We start from the raw sequence: 13,980 nt of genomic DNA, 5'->3' as shown, positions 1-13,980 counted from the left end.
CAAAATCGTTAGATCCTTAGATTTTAGGTTTCCAATGGTTAAAATGGTCAAGGATCTGATTTGATAACATATGCAACTCTGGCTGGTTAGGAGTGTAGGGAAAATAAATCTTTTGGGGTTTCAAGGCCAAAAGACTGTGCAGTTCCATTTGGACATTCTATAGTCCTTAAATGGGATAAAGCAATTTAATAAAGGTATGGTAAAAAAATAACATATATCACACGTGTTGTCTGTTGTAATGTTTGGCCATTAGAGCATTTTGACCATATCTACATGGTATATATAATGAGATGCACCCACATCATTAGCTATTTGAAGGAGCAGGCTATTTGTAGGAACAAGGAGATAAACCTATTACAAAGAAATAATTAAGTAAGTGTAAGTGGGCACTGAATATGCATATACATATCTATGTACAAGTAAATATATTAATTTATTATAAAAAATAAACATTAAATTTATGGGCAATGCTGAAGCCTATAGTAATAAAGAAGATATTAAACAGCATTTTAAATGTGCTATGAAATGTGGTGATTTATATTTGCATTACACGGGCACATTGCTACAAGTAAAATAAAGACTTAAACCTAAATATAATGCAAACTGTAAAAATAAACAGAATTTTTTATTTAAAATATACTCTGTAAATAGACATATTTAAATATGAACTAATAGCATAATGCACTCTCTCAATGTTAGCTGATGAGAAAAATGAAATGTCATGTTCACTTTGCAAGTACTCTGTGATCCATCCATCTTGAACAGTGTCTCTGTAGCCATTTTTGCAAGATGGGGTCATAAATAAATCAGTAGATATTTAAATGAAAAACAAAATGTTAATGTTGGCAAAAGAAAAAATAACTAACAAACTTCATTGGAATATATACATTCAGTTATCCTGAAAAAATGTCATAAGAGAAACAGAGACACACTGATCACATTTAAGATTTAAACATTTTTCTGGTTTATCCATTTTACGAGATCCGTGTGTTCTCTGCGAAACTCGACATGCCTTTGCTGCAGGCATTTAGCTCTATGTACTAACGGTGAATTCACGCGCATACACTCTTACCTTTTTAATACATTTTTATATTTCGAAAAAATGAAATAAACATTCAGTATGTTAATTACTGTGGTCTACCACTTGAACTGAAAGCCGGCGGACTCCGGGTTCCCGAGATGCGCAGCGCTAAAATATCGGGAGGGAGGATGCTGAAGATTTTGGGTCACACATGCAGACATGCACACACGCACACACACTTGGGGAGAGAGAGAGAGAGAGAGAGAGAGAGTAGTAATTAGCTGATGCCATGAATGTAGAAGTGGAGAGGTGAGCGCCGCTCCTGGCTGGCTGAGTAGCAAGAGAGAGAGAGAGAGAGAGAGAGAGGGAAGGGGGAGAGAGAGAGAGAGAGAGAGAGAGGGAGAGGCAGTGAGAGAGATTGCAGAGCGGGAGGAAACGGACCGCGTTATTTATTCTTCCTTTTCTTTTTTTTATTTCTCCTTTCACCTTCCTTTCCTTCTCCCTTGCCCCGTCCATTTTCAGAAACAGGGACCAGAAGCCGACTGGCACGGTAGGAGACACCGTCCTTCTTCTGTCTGTCATTGAGCATACAGCGAGATAGAGCAAGGGAGAGAGAGTGAGGGGAGAGAGAGAGAGACAACAGCGGGAGAAGAGATGAGCGGAGAAGGGACATGGACATACTCTGGAAGACTGCCGGGGTCACCTCCTATTGTGACCCTGAGCACTAAAAAAGAGAGAATGAAAGAAAGACTGATAGTGCGTCGGTACTACAAGAACGATGTATACAGGCTATGGAGCGATTTTCCTTGCCATTACTGAACGAGTTAATGTAAAGGCTTGGGAACTGTACAAGATAATGTCTGTAACGCGTTGTAATGATGGTTTACATTATAAATGCATACAGGATTGGGAATTCATTCTCTTTCATAGATAGATAGATAGATAGATAGATAGATAGATAGATAGATAGATAGATAGATAGATAGATAGATAGATAGATAAAAGGGAGGCTTAAGCAATCGACAGTCTAGAAAGAATGTGAGAGTTGTGAACTACCTTAAGCAGAGCTTATGTTTCATTCATTTGTTTCTCCTCACTCTTTCTCTCAGTTATTGCTTCCCTTGCCGTCTCATCATCAGCTTGCTGTTGCAAAAAGCGTGGGAAGGGAAGGGAGCAGAGAATGAGAGAGTTTATTCTTCATGTGTGGCATTTCATATTCACTTTCTTTATCGCTACTATGTTTTTTTTTTTCTGATCTACATGTCCCTTCTGCTTAGTGGCATTTTCTAATAAAAAGCCAAAGCTTTCCTCTGTTAGTCTTTTTGAGACTCTGATGTGCTTGGATGTTGCAGATTAGGGTCCAGACTTTGAAATTACCATTTTGTAGTCGAACTCTCTCTGCTTTGCTACCACCCCAGCCCCCATTTTTTCTTGTGTCCTCCCACTCCTTGATATCTACTGCCTCTGTGACTTGGGACTTTGTGCTTGGCATCAATTTTTTTTATTAAATATTAATAAAACATCTCTTTTGTTGTGCATCTTTGATGTTGACCCATTGATGTCAACCCACTTGAATTAGTATTTCTGTTTCTTTAGTCTTTCATCACTTGCACTGGTAGTGTGTCTAACAAACCTGTTAGGAGTTGGCCAATGTTGACCCACATGAGGTGTTTTCTTAGCTCTTCGGGATGTTGCATTAACACCTATCAGTTGTAAGAGCTTGTCTTAGACCCCTGTATCAAACCAGCATAGCTCCCTATGTTGCCTTAAATAGTCGTTCCTGCTGAAGCAGGTCCCATAGCAGAGCAGGAAGCAGTCACACCGTGTTCACCTCTTCAGCATCCACAGCTTCCTGTGGTATCAAGAAATCACATGGGTGGGAAAAAGAAGGTGAGGCAAAACTCACTGTTCATCAATCAGTCTTTGCAGTGTGATTCAAGCTGGAAATGCAAAACTACACATGAAAAATAAAAACACCCATCATATTTTTTTTGCTCCTCCCTTCTCAGACTAGTCTGTTTTATGCATCCCTCTTCTAGGTCATCTTTCACTCTTTCATTCACTTCACCACATCCTTGTTTTCTAAGATTGCTTCACTCTCTTTCTTCTATTATCCATGCAATGCAACTGGTTAATTACACTTTTGTGCTCATAATCCCCACGGACCCCTAGGTGCATGAAAATTAAGACTATAATAATCTTCATCCATATCACACTTAATGAAAATTGACCTGAGCTAGAAAGTGGTCAATGGTGCTTTGACATAATTTTATTTTTTAGATTAATTAATCTTTACAATGCAGTGTGTAACTGGAGAGCAAAGTCAGGAAAAAGGAGGCAGGGATCGCTAAAGCCTCAGATCTACATCTATCTTTAGTATAAGCTCTCAGATACATACCAGGGACATATGTGGGTTCTCAGTAAGTATGTCGTTTAGGTCTGGAATGTAAAGTGTTAAAGAGTCTGTGAAGACCAGAAATCTGCGAGGCAGCCATATTTTAAAGTAGCACAAGCTTTGATGTGAAAATGTTATATTGATTGTTTTAAACTGTGGCTGAATAATTAGTCTCACTCCAAACCAAAAAAAAATGCAAGAAAATGTCTTTATTTGACAGAGTGATTTATTGATCATAAAAGATTATCAATAGATAAGTACCATGTTACTATACAAAAACATATTTGATGCAAAATCTTAACTTTAAAATTGCTGGGTGTCACAAGATTTCATGTCTTTATTTATCATCATACTGTTTTCAATAAGGTGATTGAAGCTTACTGACTTAGACTTTGCTCAACGCACTCCTTAGTTTGTATAGGTTCTTTCTTTCTTTCTTTCTTTCTTTCTTTCTTTCTTTCTTTCTTTCTTTCTTTCTTTCTTTCTTTCTTTCTTTCTTTCTGTAAAACATACTAGTGAGGGATACAGGTCAAAAGAGGGTCTGCCCTTGATGTTCTTATACTTGCAGTTGCTTTTACTTTAAGTTGCCTTGTGGAAAGGAGGCTGACTGATTCACTTCTGTTGAGGCACCAGAGCACCAATCTGCTGAGTGACTCTGGAAACTAGGGCAATATGTTCTTTGGATGTATCCCAGACTAATGTCTTGGGGACAAAATGACCAAAATACCTAGCAAGAAGAATGCTTGTCCTAGATTACATAGATGGAGAAATGTAAGCACGGGGGAGGAAAGACAATTTACATTCGAAGTCGCTCCTGACCTCTTTTTATTGAAGGTGGAGCTGGACAGGTTTACTTCTTGTCATTTTCCTAAATTAGAGCTGTACTATGTTATGGTATGTTATGATCCCATTCTGTGCCTAACTGGGTTTAAAATGGTGAGCCTTGGCATTATTGGGGTACTGGAAACCAATAGTAGGGTAAAGTTTTAAACTACTTGGACTTTCAGTGTGACAAGATCTAATGTAAATGGATGATTGTGGTGGTCTTGCTCCTTTTTTTAAATAATTTCATCTGATTCTTTGCTCAGCTAGGACAGTTATCACTTTTAATTTGTGCTATAAATGTGCCAGTCGCATTACCAATTAGTACCACTGTCAGCAGACAAACGACCTCTAACAGTCCCCTGTGACCTTTGTATATTAGAGGATATGATTTTTTCCTTTTTATTTCATCTTTCTAATGCAAGTGTTAGAAAGCGCTGACGCTGTGCTGTCTTACACTTGCGAAGAAATGCTGAGCCATCGGCTAAACCCTCCCCATAGGAGCTGCTCCAACCTACACCCTGTCTTTTCTCTCTCCCTTTACACTTTTTCTTCATTTTTCTTTCAGCTTCTCTGTGGACATGATCCCTGTGTGATTAACTGATGTGTCTTTTTTCATGAATATTGGTGTGCCACACTGACCCTTGGTTACCTAGTGATTTGTATGTTGAAAAAAAGTCTTCAGAGTAGTGCAGATTCTGTCAAGAGGAGTTCATTTTCCTTTCACTTCCCCCTGTCCACCCACAGCACATTTTTCTGAATGAAGAGACATGAAGTGCATTTGCTGTTCCCAGGAATTATGTAGTGGGTCTTATGCAAAACAATTGTACAGTATACCAAAAGAGGGTTTCTCTCTCTCTCCCCCTCTTTCTTTCTCTCTCTCTCTGAGGTTTCCAGCATTCACAGTGTTAAGCTGTTTGTTTCTTTTCGCTCTGAACTAATTCGTCTGTGGAGAGCTGTTGAAAATAATCTCTCACTATCTCTCACTCACTTTCTCACTCTCTCTCTCCCTGCTTCATTCCCACAGAGAGAGATTGAGATGTGTGTTTGGAGTTTGGAGAGCAGAGAGGAGGGCTCAACTAGATTAGCTGGAGGCAGAAAATGGAATAAATTCAATTATTTTGAAAAAAAGGGAACAAATGAAAGCACTGATGTTGAAAGACTTAAAGAGTAAACTTTCAAGCTGAGTGGTAAGAAAGAATTTGAAAATGAAAGAGTTTCTAATGCTATCTATCTATCTATCTATCTATCTATCTATCTATCTATCTATCTATCTATCTATCTATCTATCTATCTATCTATCTATCTATCTATCTATCTATCTATCTATCTATCTATCTATCTATCTATCTCCTCTTGAGCATCTCTAGTGAGTCTCTCAGTTTAGAGGTCATTTGAATGATTGGCAGCTTGTCAGGCTGTCCTTGAATTTGATTGACATGTTGCTGATCATTAAGAACTAAGAGCATGTGAAGGAGGAAGGAGCAAAGACTGTCATCCTCTTTGATCTCCCACAGCTGGTCTGAGAGAAGCAGCAAATAAGCAGGGAAAGCTGGAGGGATATATGAATGAAAACAGAGGCTCCACATTTTCTTATTGTTTTTTCGCCTGGGCCTTCAATGATACATGGACTTTTTCGGCAAAGATCAACCCTAAGATTCATAGATTTTGGATAACAGAATGGAAAGGATTTGCTCATTGTTGCAGCTGAAATCGTTTAGATTGTAGCTGGACTTTCTCATTAACTGAGAAAATTTGAATTTTTTTGCAATAGTTTGTGCTAGAATTTAAATTGTGTTGTTTTTTTCTACCTGACAAGACACTGGTTACTACTCAAATTTACATCTTACATAGTCGGGAACTTGAAATGAACTGAAGCAGAAATAAGAGTAAGCTGAAATAAGACATATCCTGAAACTCTGTTGAAAATTAAACTGAATTGGACAAGAGCTCTTTTGACTGACCCTAACTGGGAGATATGACCTGGGAATATAGGGTTAGTAGGCTGGACTAGGATTCTGCTTATGACCTGTTGTGGTTGGAAACATGAATCATCTGAAGAAGGACTGGAATTTAAAGGGGCTCTAATTCCTTGACACACTTTCACCATAGGCAATCGCTTCTGGGAGAGTTAGTGATGAGGAGGAAGAATGACAGTGAGCTGTTTTTGAATTCTGCTTAGCCTGGCAAATTTAAACAATTGGGAGAAAGTAAGAGTGGGACTTTTGTCAAGACTGACCCTAACGGGGAGCTGTAATGATTCTGAGAAGCAGTGGTAGTAATCTGGACTGAGACTCTGTGAATGTGTGAAACTGGGAATTGTAATATCTGTAAGTAAGATGGAAGGGGATTTTTTTCGTTGGAAAAAAAAGTGAAAGACGTAGCACTTGATTTATAAGAATTTGTAACTAAGAATTGTACAATTTAAAATAAGATTTTAAAGGAAACATACTAGGAAGGGAGATGAAGAAAAATATCAATGATCTTGACTGAGGTTATGAACTGCGTACCAGAGTTACATCTAACCTGGTTTAAACCTTGTGCAGTAGGTTTTTTTCTGGCAAAGAATATCAATCAAAAATAAGATGCAGAAACTAAAAAAAAATCTTTCATCAAACCTGAGCAAGAAGAATAAAGACAGAAAAAGCTGGAAATGGGTTTTACTATTCTGCTTGTTGAAAGGCTTTAACCTTGCTTTTTAACATACACTGCTTTTCCTTCTATATAGTCATCCATTTTTAAAATCAGCATGTTCCATTTCAGAGGTTCCATCCTGTCCTCTCATCTCATGACACAAGATAGTAACCAACGCTAGATGGGATGGCACTTAAAGGGTACATTCATGCACACTATCATACACATTATCATAAGCCCACACTGACATAGGGAGAATGTGTGAACTTCACACAACGCAGTCATTTGCCGTTACAGGTGATTTTTTTTTTTGGACCTTAGTGTCAGTTCTGTTTCCATCTGCATTTTAAGTTTGGTTGCAATGCTGTTCCTTGAAAATGACTTTGGGCTGATTGTAATTTTTGTGTAAGGGAAGAACATAAATATAGGGAAATTGGAAAGATATATCTTTGGAATATTTTATTTATACATACACCTTCTCATTTTTGCTTTTTTAATGTTTCAGCACTGTAAAACTATAGCTGTTGTGCTAATACCTGAGTCAGTTCTAAGGCCTCAATTTTTGTGATTGAGTTTATGCCTACTTTATTTCTTTGAAATGTACAGGAATTTGTGTGTTCTAAAATGTGCAGAGTCTTCATATCAGTAAAGGATTATGGACTTTGGGGATAACTTCTGGAAGGCTCATTTTGATTATGAAGGGAGTTAGGCCTAATCATTACATCATTGGACTGTAAACCACATAGATGTTGATTCAGTTCCTGCCTCTGACCTACTATGATATGTAAACTGCATATTCTTGTGCTGTACTGTACTGATACACCTGGAAAACCCTTTGAACTGGAATTCACTTCAGAAAGGTTATACAGTAATCTCTCGCTATATCGCGCTTCGCCTTTCGCGGCTTCACTCTATCGCGGATTTTATATATAAGCATATTTAAATATATATCGCAGATTTTTTGCTGGTTCGCGGATTTCTGAGGACAATGAGTCTTTTAATTTCTGGTACATGCTTCCTCAGTTGGTTTGCCCAGTTGATTTCATACAAGGGACGCTATTGGCAGATGGCTGAGAAGCTACCCAACTTACTTTTCTCTCTCTCTCTCTTGCGCTGACTTTCTCTGATCCTGACGTAGGGGGATTGAGCAGGGGAGCTGTTCGCACATCTAGACAATACGGACGCTCGTCAAAAAATGCTGAAAGATTATTTTCACTTTGCTCCCTTCTGTGCAGCTGCTTCGTGAAGCGACATGCTGCACGGTGCTTCGCATACTTAAAAGCACGAAGGGCACGTATTGATTTTTGGTTGTTTGTTTTTATCTGTCTCTCTCTCTCTCTCTCTTTCTCTGCTCCTGACGGAGGGGGTGTGAGCTGCCGCCTTCAACAGCTTTGTGCCGTGGTGCTTCGCATACTTAAAAGCCAAACAGCCCTATTGATTTGTTTGCTTTTCTCTAGCTCTCTGACATTATCTGCTCCTGACGCGCACTCCTTTGAAGAGGAAGATATGTTTGCATTCTTTTAATTGTGAGACGGAACTGTCATCTCTGTCTTGTCATGGAGCACAGTTTAAACTTTTGAAAAAGAGACAAATGTTTGTTTGCAGTGTTTGAATAAAGCTCCTGCCTCTCTACAACCTCCTGTGTTTCTGTGCAAATCTGTGACCCAAGCATGACAATATATAAATAACCATATGGTTTCTACTTCGCGGATTTTCACCTTTACAGTAATCCCTTCTCCATCGCGGGGGTTGCGTTCCAGAGCCACCCGCGAAATAAGAAAATCTGTGAAGTAGAAACCATATATTTATATGGTTATTTTTATATTGTCATGTTTGGGTCACAGATTTGTGCAGAAACACAGGAGGTTGTAGAGAGACAGGAACTTTATTCAAACACTGCAAACAAACATTTGTCTCTTTTTCAAAAGTTTAAACTGTGCTCCATGACAAGACAGAGATGACAGTTCTGTCTCACAATTAAAAGAACGCAAACATATCTTCCTCTTCAAAGGAATGCATGTCAGGAGCACAGAATGCCACATAGATAGAGAAAACAATCTCTAGCAAACAAATCAATAGGGCTGTTTGGCTTTTAAGTATGCGAAGCACTGCGGCACAAAGCTGTTGAAGGTGGCAGCTCACACCCCCTCTGTCAGGAGCAGGGAGAGAGAGAGAGAGAGAGATAGAGAGAGACAGAGTTTGTTTTTCAGTCAAAAATCAGTACGTGCCCTTCGATCTTTTAAGTATGCGAAGCACCGTGCAGCATGTCGTTTCAGGAAGCAGCTGCACAAAAGATAGCAACGTGAAGATAATGTTTCAGCATTTTTAGACGAGCGTCCGTATCGTCTAGGTGTGCGAACAGCCCCCCTGCTCAATCCCCATACGTCAGGATCAGAGAAAGTCAGCGCAAGAGAGAGAGAAAAGTAAGCAATCTAGCTTCTCAGCCATCTGCCAATAGCGTCCCTTGTATGAAATCAACTGGGCAAACCAACTGAGGAAGCATGTACCAGAAATTAAAAGACCCATTGTCCGCAGAAATCCGCGAACCAGCAAAAAATCCGCGATATATATTTAAATATGCTTACATATAAAATCCGCGATGGAGTGAAGCCGCGAAAGGCGAAGTGTGATATAGCGAGGGATCAGTGTACTGTAAATAAAATAAAGGCCTATCATATAGCTAGAATAAATAGGTTCAGAAAAGGGAAACTTATGCACAAAATGTTTTTTTACAAACATTTTTTGATGTAAATTAAACAATACTTATCAAGGAAAAAAGGCTGCGACAAAAATTAAAAAAAAAAAAAAAGATAGACCGGGATGTATAACTGGCTACACAACTTTTCTGAAGTAGCTAGAATATGGCCACTAGTGCTTCAGACTCTCAGTATTCAGTTAAGGCACTTAAAATATTTTTTAAAACAGGTGAAAGTCCACTGGCATTTACTATCAGTTAGTGGAAACCTTAGCAAAGATGTGCTAGAAGTGAAGCAATGCCGAATCGATGATGCGTTTTGCAATTGCACGGGCTTGTATATAGTTAGTGTACATCAGTATTTAGTTATTGTTTGAACAGGGACCTTCTCTGTGTCTTCATTTGGGTCACTGGAACTTACTTTTTATTGTTTTCTTTTTTCCCATTAATACTGTCACCCCTGAAAAAACAAAATCTATACTTGGTGACTATGAAAAATATTCATTTTCCATAAATTGCCATTTGTATAAAATACAGATATGCAGAGCCTGCACTGAGGACTGTGATGTACTCTGTGCACTGCCTTCCAGTATCTGCATTGATTTTTACACTAATCAGCTGCTCTGTGATCACAACTACTTCAGAAAGTCACGATGGGGGAGGGGAGGTTTTGGTCTCTTTTAGTCATGCTTGGAAGTGCAGAATTTCAGCAAAACTGCAGTTGCTAAATATAAGTGAACTTGTTTGGCAGATAATATGAAGATGAGCTATATCTCAATAATTTTGAATCATTTAGTCTTTTTTGACTTTAGCCCAGGGGTGGGCAAACTATGGCCTGTGGGTTACTTGCCTAAGTATCTTAATATCCTGACCCTCATGAGATGCTCTAAACATAGTAAACTGCCAAGAAGTGCCATCTAAAAAGCAAAGAAAGGAAGCTTTGACCATAGGAACAGGAATGCTCTGTAGAGGAGAAAATCTGTATGATTTTAGCTGTTTGCTTGCCTTTGTATTGTATGTTAATTTTTTAAAGAATATCCATGTCCATGGTGATTTTATCAGCAATGGATTTTGTTGACAGCAGCACCCTAAAAATTGAAACTTGGGTATTACACCGGCACTATGCACAAATCAGTATAGAAAGTGCCCTTTACAAATGTGAAAGAAGGAGGTTAAAAGCAGATTGTACAAAATGGGTTATTTCTGTACTTTCTAGACATGCAGCTCGTGTTGCCATCCTTTGTTGTGAATTTGAATTTTGCTTTCAGGACTTTGGCTGTGGGCGGCACGGTGGCGCAGTGGTAGCGCTGCTGCCTCACAGTAAAGAGAGCCGGGTTTGCTTACCAGTTCCTCCCTGCGTGGAGTTTGCATGTTTTCCCTGTGTCTGCGTGGGCTTCCTCCGGGTGCTTCGGTTTCCTCCCACAGTCCAAAGACATGCAGGTTAGGTCGATTGGCGATTCTAAATTGGCCCTAGTGTGTGCTTGGTGTGTGGGTGTGTGTGTGTGTGTGTCCTGTGGTGGGTTGGTGCCCTGCCTGGGATTGGTTCCCTGCCTTGCGCCCTGTGTTGGCTGGGATTGGTTCCAGCAGACCCCCATGACCCTGTGTTCGGATTCAGCGGGTTGGAAAATGGATGGATGGATGGACTTTGGCTTTTGAGAGACAAATTTTGCAGATTTTTTTCATTATGTTAATGTGGACAATGTGACAGAAGGCTTGCAGATGAAAGTAACTGAGCTCCTGGGAAACAGGACAACCTAAAATAAGTTTACCAAAGTTTCTTTGCTGAATTTCTATAGGCTGTACATTACTCATGAATTGTTTCTGAGGCTTGGCAAACGTACTGTGCGTATGACATCGATTTCAGGGGTGAGCAGGTCTTTTAACAAATGAAATTTCTAAAAGCAAGTATAAAAATGTACCAACGGATACAAATCTTTGTAATACATGAATTGTTGCCACATCCAGCATCTCAGTTGAAATTTACCATATGTGCAGACGCATAATGTTCATGTTTATGTCTAGAAAAATAACATAAAATTACACTTTGATTGTTGTTTGCTCTTAATAGCTTTTATAAAATGTTTTATAATTAAATCATTTCTTAGAGAAACTATTTTTAAAGTTAATGTATGTGATTAACACATGTGCTAGTTTGCTTGGTTTAAGAGGCACATCTAAATTTTTTACAGCCCACTGCATGTGTCAGTATTAACAATTTGGCCTGCCTCCAAAAAAGTTTGCCCACCACTGCTTGAGTGCCTTTCATACTAACCCTTATCACAAAGCTCTTTACAAAACATTCAATAAGTGTTAACCCACTTTTAAATGTCCATCCGCATCACTGGCATATCTGTCCATGATTTTTGTTTGCTTTTCTATGGAGATATTTTTTGATGTTTTAATTATTTTTTAAATAGTTTAACTGTTGAAAACATATATAACAGATAAAGAAAGGTTATATTTACAATGAAAATGTGCAAATAATGCTTCTCACTAACATTTGTAATGGTAGTACATATTTTTGAATCAAATACAATTTGTACCATTATTCTCAATGTCCTCAAAAAGCCCCTCCCAGCTTGCATTTTCTTCTTTCTGGTTTAAGCTTGCTCTCCACATCATACTCTATATAGTCTCTTCTAATCCTCTTTTTTTCATTTTTCAGCTCTCTTTCAAATGCTCTGGAATGTGTGTCCCTGACCACCTGTCCTGCTGTCGGAATGACTATGCCATTAAGCCCACTGTCCAGTGATGAGGATCACAAAAATTTTGTTGACTTCCCTGAGGAAGACGAAGAGGAAGAGGGTGACGGGGGTGAAGGACCTGTGTCAGACAGTGAGGAGGAAGAGGTGCCACACAATCAATCAGGGAGGGGTCAACAGCTACCCCAAACAACTAGTGGAAGAACATCAGGAGGAGGAGGGGGAGGAGTGGCTAATCCTCATATTTCAAACCCCACATCAAACTCAAACCCCAACCCCAGCTCTGCTCACAGCAGTAAAAATCCACACACTGGAACTGGGGGAGGTAACCCAGGTGGGGGAAGGAGACTGAGAGATCGTAGCCTTTCTACAGCCCCTTCTTCTGACGACACCCATTTCAGTATGATGGTCTTTCGAATTGGAATCCCAGACATCAAACAGACGGTCAGTTTTTGTCTTTTTTTAATAAGGGGAATACATATCCATCTTTTTACATTTTATTAATGAAGAAGATACTACTACAGTCACAAATAGCTGTTAATTTCTGTCTCCTCGCTACAAAATTAGTGCTACTGTCATCCATCCATGCCTTCCACAATCAATTTATAGTCTTAAGTTTCAACATTTTGATCAAATCATCTCATTCACTTAGTCTTCATGCCTTCTTTCAGATGCCATTATATGACAGGGCTGCCTTATCTCCTCCACTGTTAGCATTCTTCCATCCTCAAACCATGTTTCAGATGGTTGTGTCTCATCTGAGGATCTTCTTTTCTTTTCTTATCCAACTTAAATGTATCCAACTTTACTGAGTCCCTTGTTGCCTGCAGTATTTTCACTGTTATAATTCTTTCTGATAACTACTGCCAATCATCTTCTTGTTCCTCCTCCCTGTTTCACATAATATCAGCAGACATCTGTCTTATCCTGAATTTTACAGTGCCCACTACAGACTTGTTACTGGCTCCTCAATCTTCCTTTTCAATGTGTGCTGCCTCAGTGCAACATTCCTTTTTGTTTTCCATATCCTCTGGACCATTCTCTCATTGGTATTACTTCTATAAATCTTTTTTCTCAAAGCTTTTCCTAAAAGTTTTCATTCAAACTCAGTAAACCACTTCCTACCCCTTCTCTTCCATCTTTTTCCTACACTTTCCCTACACTTTAATTTCGTCTCCCTGTATTATTTAAATATACCTCTTGTATAGTGCCTTACATTACAACTTTACTAATCAATTACAGAGTATAGTAGTTGTGGATATACCCAGCAAGCTCCACTTTCTCTCTCTCTCTCTCTCTCTCTCTCTCTCTCTCTCTCTCTCTCTCTCTCTCTCTCTCTCTCCCTCCCTCCCTCTTGTTCTCTCTCTTCCTCTAAGCTCCTTTTACAGTACTCTCTCTCTCTATCTCTCTTTCTCTCTCTCACTCTCTCTCTCAACTCTCCCTAGTTTAAAGCTTAGCTACTGTTGCCATAGTGACCCATTCACACTTGCCGTGAGCAGCTGATTCCCATGGCAACTGCCCTCTGTATTTGCCATGCAGCTGAGGCCACAAATTATGGGATGCAAAATGGGAAAAAAGAATTCAAAATTCTTTTTCTGGATCAGATAAGACATAAAGTGAAAATTAAGTTCAGTGCAAATAAATTAAATGTAACAATGTAACACAAAACCAGAGTAAAAGTCTTGAGTTTCCATGACATACTCTATGAGTA

At 39.0% G+C, this 13,980-nt stretch overlaps 1 protein-coding gene across 4 annotated transcripts in view; it reads left to right on the top strand.

Moving 5' to 3' along the window:
* The first annotated feature begins 1,413 nt into the window (after nt 1-1,413).
* shank1 (SH3 and multiple ankyrin repeat domains 1) overlaps nt 1,414-13,980 on the top strand; it is a 648,010-nt gene continuing 635,443 nt past the window's right edge. For 2 of the 4 annotated variants that reach the window (XM_051933687.1, XM_051933685.1), the window contains exons 1-2: nt 1,424-1,571; nt 12,233-12,713. In XM_051933687.1, coding sequence (XP_051789647.1) covers nt 12,288-12,713 — 426 coding nt within the window. In that variant the 5' untranslated portion in view covers nt 1,424-1,571; nt 12,233-12,287. Of the gene's footprint in view, nt 1,572-5,269; nt 5,429-12,232; nt 12,714-13,980 lie in introns of those variants that run through there. The other 2 variants (XM_051933688.1, XM_051933686.1) reach the window with 2 other exon arrangements.

The sequence above is a fragment of the Erpetoichthys calabaricus genome, chromosome 11, assembly GCF_900747795.2.
Source record: "Erpetoichthys calabaricus chromosome 11, fErpCal1.3, whole genome shotgun sequence".
Classification (NCBI taxonomy): domain Eukaryota; kingdom Metazoa; phylum Chordata; class Cladistia; order Polypteriformes; family Polypteridae; genus Erpetoichthys; species Erpetoichthys calabaricus.
This window is presented reverse-complemented; position numbering and strand designations above follow the sequence as displayed.